At 44.5% G+C, this 11,439-nt stretch overlaps 1 protein-coding gene across 1 annotated transcript in view; it reads right to left on the reverse strand.

Annotated features, from left to right (window-relative positions):
- The window catches only part of LOC146338036 (digestive cysteine proteinase 2-like), a 42,764-nt gene extending 31,599 nt beyond the window's left edge, over positions 1 to 11,165 (reverse strand). Inside the window, exons 1-2 of the mRNA XM_084815742.1 lie at positions 11,086 to 11,165; positions 2,888 to 2,947 (exon numbers count right to left, since the gene is read on the reverse strand). Of these exons, the coding sequence (XP_084671868.1) occupies positions 2,888 to 2,947; positions 11,086 to 11,137 (112 nt within the window). The 5' untranslated portion in view covers positions 11,138 to 11,165. The remainder of the gene's footprint in view (positions 1 to 2,887; positions 2,948 to 11,085) is intronic.
- Between the last annotated feature and the right edge of the window lie 274 nt (positions 11,166 to 11,439).

Consider the following 11,439-nt stretch of genomic DNA (forward strand, 5'->3'; position numbering starts at 1 on the left):
TACAAGACCATCGAGTCCAACCCCCTGCTCCGTGCAGGAAGCCTGATTCCCAGGCGGTCTGCCATCCAAGTACTAACCAGGGCTGACCCTGCTTAGCTTCCAAGGTCAGACGAGATCAGGCGCATCTAGCCCTTTGCTCGTCCTCTCTAAAAGAGAACAAATGGCCACCCTATGCCCAAGTAAAAGGAGTAAGACCTTGAGCACAGTATCTTAAATTTGTTGAATCAAATTTAGAAATCACAATTATGTATTAGCACAGCCTGCTGAAGTTTATTCCTGGAATAAACATTCCTGGAAAGCCAGATTAGTAAGGGGAAATCTATTTGCCTCAGTGTCTCTCGCAAGATTTGCCTAACCATGTTCAGACTAAAAACGGGGAGAGGCTCAGGTGAGACACTGGCCCGAGAAAATTCCATCTAGGTAGGTGAGCAGGAGAAAGAGGACAGATTGGATTTGGGAAAGTCCCCACCCTTATTTATTTGCTAAAGGGAAAGATACCAAATGCAACGTAGGTTTTGCTTCCCACGAAGTTATTAATGATGCAAACCTGCACATCCTGTACACTCGTAACCCACTATGATATAAGGGGGCCTAGATGTGGAGTTCTTAATGCAAACAGGTTGCAACATATGGTAATAAGAAGTTTGCATTAATGAGGAGGTAGAATCAGGCATAAGCATTCCAAACCAGTGTAGCATCAGCATTTATCCAGGGATAATTACTCTTCCATTGAAGTTTAGCTAATGCAGGAATTTTTTAACATTAGTTGCCCCTCCTCCTGCCTTTCATGTACTGTTAACAGTCAAGAAGTGGTTTGGTTGCTTCACGCTTAGAGTCTAGAGCAAGAACAGAATGCTTTGTGCACTTCCTCTATTACAAGCAAAGGATTATGGGCCATTCATGAATCTGTGGCTTTAAATACTGAATCATGACTGAAACTAGGATGTCCACTTATGATTCAGTTGTTTTACATTGGGTGTATACTCAGGCCCTGGTTAGTCTGGATGTTTATTTGAATGGATTTTAATGTACTGCTTAAAGAAAAATAATTGATTCATTTAGGTACCTTAAATGCAGGTTAGGCATTTGAAAAATGGTGTGACATGACTGTAAACAAACAAAAAATATAGAAGGAAGATTGTAGGCTGATTTTTTTACAAAAATTAGGTGACATGCTTTTATTAATTTTTGGAAACTATATGGTATCTGGTTTTTCTAAAAAGTCAGATGAAGTGAGGAATCCTAAAATGTAGTTACTGTAAATAAATTAATGGTAAGTTAATTTTAAGAGTTCTAACACCATCTTACAGGAAACGGTCCAATGTCCAAGTTCTGTTCAACCCTCGCGTTTTCTTTTTCTAAAATAGTGGCTTATACCACAATAGGAAACTTCACCCCTTTAAATTGGTTACCAGAGAAGCTCTTGATATACATATATGTAGTATCAGATATTTTCAGGGAAATTAATAGAGGTCACATGTATGAATCATGTGCATGTCAAATTGGAACTAAGCCATAGTAAAAGCTTAGTGCAGTCAAAGCCCACAGTTGACTTTGGACTGCCCAGCCCACTCAAGCTAAGCCACTGAAAATTACTAGGTGGTTTAAATTCATAGTGATGTAATCCCATGCATTTATAGCAGTTGCTCTTGAAACTTGGCATTCATATCTTGGCAGATTACAACTAGTATCTCCTCCCCACCCACACAAATTCCTGTAGGATATCCCAGAACATGCTGGGTGTCTTTCACATCTTCCAGGAAGAAAAAGAAAATAAATGTGAAAGTCTTGACTTTGGGGCTATTCTAGCCACCTAGTTACAGCACAATCCTTTGGGCTTCTGCTTCTGTACACCAGTCTTTCAGGCTGCACCTTTACCGGGGCTTCTGCTTCTAGATTCTTTGTGGGATTAAGTTAAATTCAATGAGATTTACTCCAAGGGAGGGATGGGTCAAAATTAATTAGTTTTTGATAAGAATTTTCCAAAATTCACAAATTTCTTCATAATCAGGATGACAAGAACTTGAGATTTAAAAAATGCAAGTGTGGGAAGATAGATTAGTCTTTAAATAAAGGATTAAATAAGGATAGATTAATCTAGCCTTATTCCCAGATAAGTGTATTTAGATCGTGGCCACAGAGGACCAGAAAAGGGAACTGTAATTTTTAAAGACATCTATTTGGAAATTAAACATGCTGCCAACGAAGTAAATCCTCACAGGCTGGAATGTTACAAAGACCCACAGATATTTTCCAGTGCGGTCCGCTTATCTCAAGCAGAGGCTTGTAATGACCGAGGTACCAACACTCAGCTACACAAAGGATGTTTTGCACAATTCTGGTTGTGTCTTACACTGCAATGCCTAGATAGCAGCACAGCATCAGTTGTATGAATGCAGCCATGGCTGTTTATAGGAGACACTGAAGTGTGCCACGAGTTCAGATTCAGCACCTCTTTCCTCTACAAAAGTTACTGCATAGGAATAGCCAACACCACAAGGGAAAAGTGATATTAGAAAGTGGCTCAAGAGCTTGGTTGTAAATATGGCTGAGTTGTTCATGCCAGAAATTTTACCCCGGTCTTTCCCAACCTGGCGCCCTCCAGCTATGTTGGACTACAACTCCCATCAGCCCCAGCCAGCATGGCCAATGGTCAAGAATCCTGGGAGTTGTAGTCCAAAACATCTGGGAGCCACCGGTTTGAACTACAACTCCCAGAATTCCTGACCATTGGCCATGCTGGCTGGGGCTGATGGAAGCTGAAGTCCACAACATCTGGAGGGCCCCAGGTTGGGGAAGGCTGTCTTTTAGCCAAAATCAATAAGGACCAGTGAGGATGGCAGCAGTGGTGGTTAGCCTCTGAAAAGCCACGCTGAACAAAGCTTACCTTTGACATGATAGAGGACTCCAAAATCAGGGGTTCCGCTTGAATAATCACATCCAGTTCCTGAAAGAAGAAAAGAAAAGAAGCTGAAAGGCTGAATGCATTTCAATTGTGTGTCTTCCAGTTTCTCTGAGGAAGTGGGCAAACAAAGGTTGGAAATTTCCATCTAGAGAAAAGGGGCTAATGTGGAAGCAATAACAGTCTTCTTGTTGCTTGCAGTTGTCAGGTAGAACTGGGTGGCTCTAAGAAAGTCACCACTTTTCAGCCTCAGTTTCCTATATGTAAGACAGCAGTCTTGGAGCGAGCTACGAAATACGAAGTCCCTGGTTTGAATCTTGCCTCTGTCATGAACTCACTAGGTCACTGTAACATGGGATCACCTTTGCCAACCTCACGCCATCCAGATGTATTGGACTACAACACCCATCATCCCCAGCCAGTATGGCAAATGGTCAGGAATGCTGGAAGTTTTCATCCCAAACATCTGGAAGGCACTCGGCTGGACTACAACTCCCAAGATGGCTTAGAATGATGGGAATTGCAGTTTGGGGAAGGCTGACATAGGAAGCTTTCTTATATTAAGTCAGAACTTTGGTCCACCTACCTCAGTATTGTGTACTCTGATTGGCAGAGGCTCTCCAGGGTTTCAGGCAAGGGTCTTTCCCAGCCCTACCTGAAGATTCCAGGGATTGAACCTTAGGCAAGCCACTTTCTTTCAGCCTCAGTCCCCCAATCCGCAATGTGGAAGATAACACAGACTTACCTCACAGGGTTGTTGTAGCAATTCTAACTAAATAATGGATGCAAAGTGCTTTGAACATTTAGAACTATGCAAAAGTATTGGGTATTCCTTAGACCAGTAGAAACTGATATACCAACCAATGATAGCTTTACTGCATTAAAATTTGCTGGGTGAATTATCCCCAGATTTATTTGACTGTTCTTAAAAAAAAAAAAAAAATCCATGTTAGGGAGCACATTCCTTCACCGTGCTAACACTTACAAGAGCTATTTATGGTTCTAGATACAAGAATCTGCAAGAAAGGTACTTCTGTTGTGCTCTTTGATTAAAATGCAACAAGGAGAAATGGTATTTGGCTGATGGAGGGTGGGGTGGGGATGCGGAGTTTCAGATGGTGCTATGGTATACTGGAGACCTTCCACCCACTAGCAGGATCAGAAATTTCACAAGGTAAAAAAAAAAGGAAGGAAGGAAGGATAGAAATTGTGCAAGGTAGAAATACAGGTTTGAAATTGAACAAGTTAAAAAAGAAACTGGCACAGGGTAAAAAGAAATTGACACAGGAACCAAACCAAAACTGTTGATCAGATAAATGCATCTTAAAGTCACTTTGAAACCTATTTTTTAGAAAATGGGAAAAAATATAAGGAAAATAAATATAAACAATTTATCTCATATATTAAAATATAAGATAATCAATATATTTCAACCCCAGTTTAACCCTTATCAATATTGATAAGATATCAATATATCTTTATATCTTAAAATATATATCTTACAGTATATATCTTATATATATATAAGCTATAGTTAATATATATATATAAAATAAAAATATAGGAAACATATAAATTTTTTCTAAAATTAGGTTTTCTAAAAATAGGTTTCTAAAACTATTTCACTATATTTAGAAATATAGGTTTGAAATTGCACAAGTTAAAAAAGAAATTGACACAGGCAGTCAGAAATTACACAGAGTAAAAAGAAAAGAAATCAAGACAGGAACCAAACCCAAACTGTTGATCTGATAAACGTGTTTTAAAGTCACTTTGACAGAGATCCCAAGGTGCACCAATTATTCCTCCACTTAGGAACACCCGCACCTGTTATTAAGTAACTCCAATTTGAAACAACTATTAAATAACACACAGACTGAAGCCAACATGCCCTGAAAATGGGGCTTCTCTTGTCCTTGATGTCAGCGTCTTCCACAGTGGGGGCAAGGCCCTAATTTGCAGGTGTGAGCACAGCTGCCTGGTGCAGAAGGAGCTGAATTGCCATCGCCTTGAAAAGCAAGCCCTCGGGTCTTTTGTCACCCCAGTGCAAAGCACAGTGGAGGAGAATTTGATGCAGGGAAAAAGCAGCCTTAGTTGATACTGGCTCCCAGCTGGAGCATTAGAGTTGGAAACCTCTAATTTAAAGAGAGATGCTTCAGAAGGAAGCATACCCTTCTTTTCAAGGTTTTCCAGAGCTGTATTTCTCTCACCTTCTGCCTGCTCTGCTTGTGCGTGCTCTCTTTCTCTCTCTCTCTCTCTCTCTCTCTCTCTCTTTTTTTTTTTTTAGGGTCGTCTATCCTAGGAGCAGGCAGAAGCGAGATTGAGGTCTGCTGGCAGATCAGGGTGATTTGCAGTAGACCTCAAGGTGGCCCCCATTAGTCTAAGATAGCTTTTCCTGACCTAGTGCCCTTAAGATGTTGTGGACTTTTGACTCCCATCAATACCTGCCAGCATGCCTAATGGTTGGGAATTTGGGGACTTGCAGTCCAAAGCATCTGGAGGGCAGCACATTGGAGAAGCTAGATTTAGACATTGGAAGTAAAACTGCAAGCAAAAATAAAATCTGGCCATTGGAACACAATTGCCTCATGTCCTGGTCCACCCACTTGTGGCTCCAAGTGCAACTGTAGCTGCTACTAAGGCTGTGGTTTATACCAGGCTGAAGTTTTATATCTGAATTAACCTGAAAGAACAGGTTTGGCATAGAAGGTGACTCTGGATCTGCCAGTTTGTCAAGCCTAAAAGGAAAAGGAAAGCCTGCTAATAGAATTGCTGCTAAGCCTGCTATCAGTTTAAAAGAGCACCAGCACTATAGAGTAAGCCACCAGGTAACCTTTTAAATTGATAAGAAGATATAGCACAGCCTTGTATTTAAGCACTAGCCTGGTGGCCATAGGCAACCAGGAACTGCACAGCATTCCATACAGGTGAATGAGTGGGCTGGGAGAGGATGGACAGAGCACTTCATGCACCATGATAAAAATGCTCTGTATCCAGCATATAAATGCAGTGGATTGCTGTAGGTGGCTCAGAGCTCTCCAAAAGGCTGGCTCCATGTTTGAGGGGGCACTGGGCAAAGGGCTCTCTGATGGGCCCCATTCTCAGTCAGTAGCCCCTGGTGGACTTACCTGACAGCAGTGGCAGGCAGCAGCAGAGCCAGGTGGGTGTGGGCTGTCATTTAAATTTCCCCACAATGCCTTAGAGCAGGGCTGGCCCTTCCATTAGGTAGAGGTAGGCAGCCATCTCAGGTGGCAGATGCTGGAGGAGGCACAGAGCAATGGCAAGGGGTTGGTGGACAGAGCTGTGTGGCCCATGCAACCTGCCCTGTGCCTTCTAAACTAGACTGCCACCCTCAGTTGTGACAGAGGATGCTGTCCTTAGGAATGGGAGATTCAGCAAAGCTCAGTTTCATCGAGGTTCTCTGAGTTCCACCTCAAAGCTCATTTCTGTTCCCAGTTGTGAGCTGCTGTTGTTACAGGAGGAGTGTTCACTTGGATACACATTATGTGTGCACCCAAATGCATACTTCCCCTCTGCTGATTGAAGTGTGAGAATGCGGGAATGGTTGGGGATGATGGAAATTAGAGTCCAACACAAATCTGGAGGACACCAGGTTGGGGAAGGTTGCTGTAGTCATACTAAATATAATATAGATGAACTTGTAGAGCCCTGGGCGATTTGCAGTGGGCAGGTTTGCACGTATTGAAAGGCCACCATGGGTGGATTTCCCTGTGGGGCTTCTTGTTACGGGTGCTACCGCCATTTTGACTATTCGAGCTGTGGCAGGGGCACATCATATTTTGTTACTGGTGAACCTAGCAAGTGTGGGTTGTTGGGATGGTTAACAAGCCACCCACAACCCTTAAAACAGGCCATGTGTTCTGGGTGGCTTCTCAACCACCCCAACAACCTACCCTCGCTGGGTTTGCACATAACAGCAAGCTATGGATGCTGTGGAGTGGCTCCAATATTCAAAATGGCGGCTGCTGAAACAAGAAGCCCCATGGAGAAATTCACCCATGGTGGCTTCTCATTACGTGCAAAACAGGTCACTATTTCAGCAGGGTTTCAGAGTCCTAATTGTTTAACAATAGCAACAACAGAAAGGCACTTTTTTCCTCTGTTGTGGGGGGAAATAAGGTTAGGAAAGAACTCGGAATAGAAGGACTGCAAGCTCAGTTCTGGTACTGAAAACAAATTCCAGGGCTGAGCATGTGCTCTGAGTAAAGCTAAGCCAAGATTACCCCCCCCCCCCGTTTCTGGGATGACTCTGGAATGATGCTAGCGTAATTGCTGTAATCTAATCTGGAGGTCACCAAGGTGTGGATTACTGTGCCCAGGCTGTCTCCCAAGTTGCACAGGGCCCGAGTTATAGCATCATCCTTCCTTCTACAGAGGGTGTGGCTAGTGATACCTCCCACAGCTGTTGCCACTTCCAACCAAAGCCCACTTGCCTCTAGAAGTGGATCAGCCTTCCTCAACTTGGTGGCCTCCAGATGTTTGAGACTACTTTTCCCATCAGCCCTAGCCAACATGGCCAATGATCAGGGTTGATAGGAGTTCTAGTCCAAAACATCGGAAGGGTGCCACGTTGGAGAAGGACATAGTGTGGATGGAACACTGACGGTCTTTACAAGCCACTGAGGTTTCAACTGGCAGCTTTTAGGAAACGTCATCAAGCTCACCTCGCAGTTTCCACACATCTTAACTCAAGCGCCCTTCTGGATTCACCTGTATGTGTGGGAGTGAAACACTAGAGGCCACCCTAGAATGTATTCCATTTCTAGCATTCCAAGCCACTTTTGAGGGCATCTAAGTTTATGGAAAAACGCACAATACAGATGCTATCAATAAAACAAATTAAATAATTCAATCTGTCTTTAGGTCTTTGTGGCCTTGCTCATTTTGCAGTCTTATCACCTGGCCAACAAGGCAGCTCTGTGGCAATGGCCCCGTGGTTGAGACACTCTGGGACATGTCTACATACTCCAATACCTTCAGTTTACCAGGGATGGCACATTCTGTTAAATCCCTGCGCCTACTTGGCCTTTGGAGGGAGATGACAGAAGAAGTCTTTCTAAGATTTTGTTAGTGTTCTCTCTGTCTCTGTCACTCACACACACACACACACACACACACACAAACTTTCCTGTGTCAGCCCATTTGCCCAGGTTCCTAGACATCAAGTAGTGGGGTTGGGGGGTGGGAGAGGCAACAGGGAGATATATCTTGATGCTAGAGCACATACACATGCTTGGAATGTCAATATGCTGCTTCCCTTCCACCACCAACCCAGATAGTAGATGTTACTATCTATAATAAGCCAAGCAGATCCATTGTGGCATTTGCAGGGTTGGGAAAACTTTGACGCTATAGATGTTGTTGGACTCCAACTCCCATAACCCCCAGCCAGCATGGCCAATAATCAGGAATGAGTTGTAGTCCAGTAACATATGGAGGGCCAGTGGTTCCCCAGCCCTGGATTAAGGGTTCCATGAAGCAGAGGTGGGCAGAAGTTAGATCTCCAGATCTTATAGACTTCAACTCCCAGAAGCCTCTGCCAGCATGGCCAATGGTAAGGAGTGCTGGGAGTTGAAGTGCAAAAATCTAGAGATCTACCATATATTTTCCCTAGTGGGGAGGAAAGGCATGCAGGGAGAAGAGGGGTGATTTTCAGTAGAAAAATGGTACAAGGGGAAGAGGGTTAAAAAAACTCTCTTTGCCCCCTCACATGCAACTCTGTGTGTGTGTGTGTCCCTAAAACCCACCCAACAAGGAATCACTCAGTGCAAAACTGCTGTTCTCTAACAAAGGTAGAAATGAAGCTTAGCACGATTTGAATCGAGTGCCTCACAGCTGACTGAGGAAAGGATGCTTGCTTCATACATGCCATGGTCACGGGCTAATAATCCATTACTAGGCTGTGTGGCTTGAGCAGAACAATCAGAAATTCAACCGATGTAGCAGAGAACCCTCCACTGCTTTATCTGTGCTAGGGGATAATGCTACCTCTGTTGAATTTCTGCCTGCTGTACAGTTTTTTCAAGGCACACCTCCTCTGGCAGGAAAAATAAGTCAGCAACCCTTTAGGTCAGAAATGGTACTGCCAGGCATTACTTCATCTATAGCTTGAACATCATACTGCCAATATCATACTGACTTTATACAAATCTATGGTGCAACCGCACTTAGAATACTGTGTACAGTTCTGGTCACCATACCTAAAAAAACAAAAAGACATTGTAGAGCTGGAAAAAGTGCAGAAAAAGGCAGCTAAAATGATCAAGGGACTGGAGTGTCTTTCCTATGAGATAAGATTACAACAGCTGGGATTGTTTAGCTTGGAAAAAGGGAGGGTAAGGGGAGACATGATAGAGGTGTACAAAATGATGCATGGTGTGGAGAAAGTGGATAGGGAGCCATTTTCCTCCCTCTCTCAAAATACTAGAACCTGGGGTCATCCCATGAAGCTGACTGGTGAGAGATTCAGGACAGATAAAGGAAGTCCTTCACAGAGCACATAGTCAGACCATGGAATTCGCTACCTCAAGATGTAGCCACCAATTTGGATGGCTTTAAAAGAGGGTTAGATAAGTACCTGGAGGAAAAGGCTATCAACAGCTACTGGTCTTGATGGCTATGTGCTACCTCCACTACCAGAGGCAGTAAGCTTATGTACACCAGTTGCTGGGGAACATGGGCAGGAGAGCACTGTTGTACTTGTGTCCTGTGTGTGAGGTCCTGGTCAACAGCTGGTTGACCACTGTGTGAACAGAATTATTATCATATATTGTTTGTTGTCTTTTAAAATTTTAATATTTTAGACAATTTTATTATTATGGATTATTTTATTATATTTTTAACTTTTGTATTTTTCTATTTATATGTTTTAACTGTACAAGTCTTTAATGTTGTAAAGCCGCCTTGAGTCCCAGTACTGGGGGGAAAGGCAGGATATAATAATAATAGTAATAATAATGATGATGATGATGGTGGAATGCTGGACTAGATGGATCCTTGGTTTGATCCAGCAGGACTCTTCTGTTGTTCTTATGAATATCTTCCCATACCATCAAAACAATGGCAGAGAAACACATTGATTCCATATCTCCTACTGGCCATCTTTCACCAAACCTTGTGTGCTCCATCATACTGCATCCTATCACAAGATGTCCAGCCACTTCCTATGTTACAAAATTCCTACAAGGACGGCACTTCTGCTTTTGCATGAGAGCTAATGTTGCATATAACACACAACATGGGCATGCGACCTGCCACCCAGTCAGATACTGACATGCATGCAGGATCACAAGGAACACTCACAAGGAACACAGACATTCCTGTGAAGAAGCACCATTGCAGACATTCCTGCATGGAAGAGCTTTATATGGATAGTGCTGGAGGAACGGATGATACCAGAGGAGGGAAAAACAGGATTGCGTGCAGGAGCTCCATTTTTACTTTACTGGCCCCAGCTCCTGTGCATTTAACAGCAGCTTGACTGAGAAACATTAGCAGCCCTTCTCTGTATGCTGTGGAGAGCTTTGCCAGCTGATTTCTACAAACCAAGCAAATGCTAAAGGCACAGCAGCAAACCAGGCTGCCCCCACCCCTAGTAAGTTCACAAGTCTCCTTACACTACCTGAACCTGCAACAAAATGTTACAGTATGGAGCCCTACTCTTCAAGACTCCAAATATTTTATTTCCCTTTCCCCACATCAATTTTCCATCTCCCCCTCCCACACACACTCATCAGTCAGCATATCATGCACACGAAGCACATTGAGTCCTCACTGGGATGCTTTTCGGGTGGTCCCCCCCCCCATGGATTCTTCCCCTATCATTTTTTGTACTTCTGCGACGCCTGGAGTTCCCCCCACGCCTGCAGCCACCTCCCTCTGGCGCGTGGGTGGTGCCATTTTAGCAACGCGAGCATCAGCCCGCAGCCCCCGAGCATCGGAAATAGAAGGAACGATCTCGCACATGAGCAAGCGATCCCTTGAATCAAGCCCCTTCGCGCGCTACGGAAGATGAACCGTGCCAGCGGCGTGTATCGGGGAAGCGAATCGATTCGCTCGCTTTTCGGGAAGCATCAGCCCCTAGGAGCAACGCCAGCGCCGCAAGAGGCCGTTTTGCTTGCCCAAGGCTTCACCGCAAGCTGCTCCGCCGGCCAGGAACTCACCAAGCGCAAAAGCCCACGAGCACAGGAGAATCCAGCGGCCGGCCAGCCCCATGTCTGCAGCTCCTCTTCGCTACCCGCCCGGGACCCAGCTCTCAGCCGCCTTCTTTTAGAGGAACACAGCCAGCCAATGGGAGCGACGAAACGCCCCCCCCCCCCCAGGGTGGAGCGCCGCCCTGTATTGCCAACCAGCTCGCCCTTTTGCGGAAGACGCAGAGAGAGGCGATTGGCAGAGCGAGCGTGGGGAAATTAAGGGAGGCGAACAGCGCCATCCTAGCTTGCCGTGTCTGCTCAGAAGCGAGCCCCATTGAATCCAATGGGGCTGGTGGCTCCTGTTTCGGTGGGGCAGTGCATCCG

Source organism: Heloderma suspectum, chromosome 10 (genome assembly GCF_057233095.1).
Source record: "Heloderma suspectum isolate Gila_16-S chromosome 10, 16-S_ref, whole genome shotgun sequence".
NCBI lineage: Eukaryota > Metazoa > Chordata > Lepidosauria > Squamata > Helodermatidae > Heloderma > Heloderma suspectum.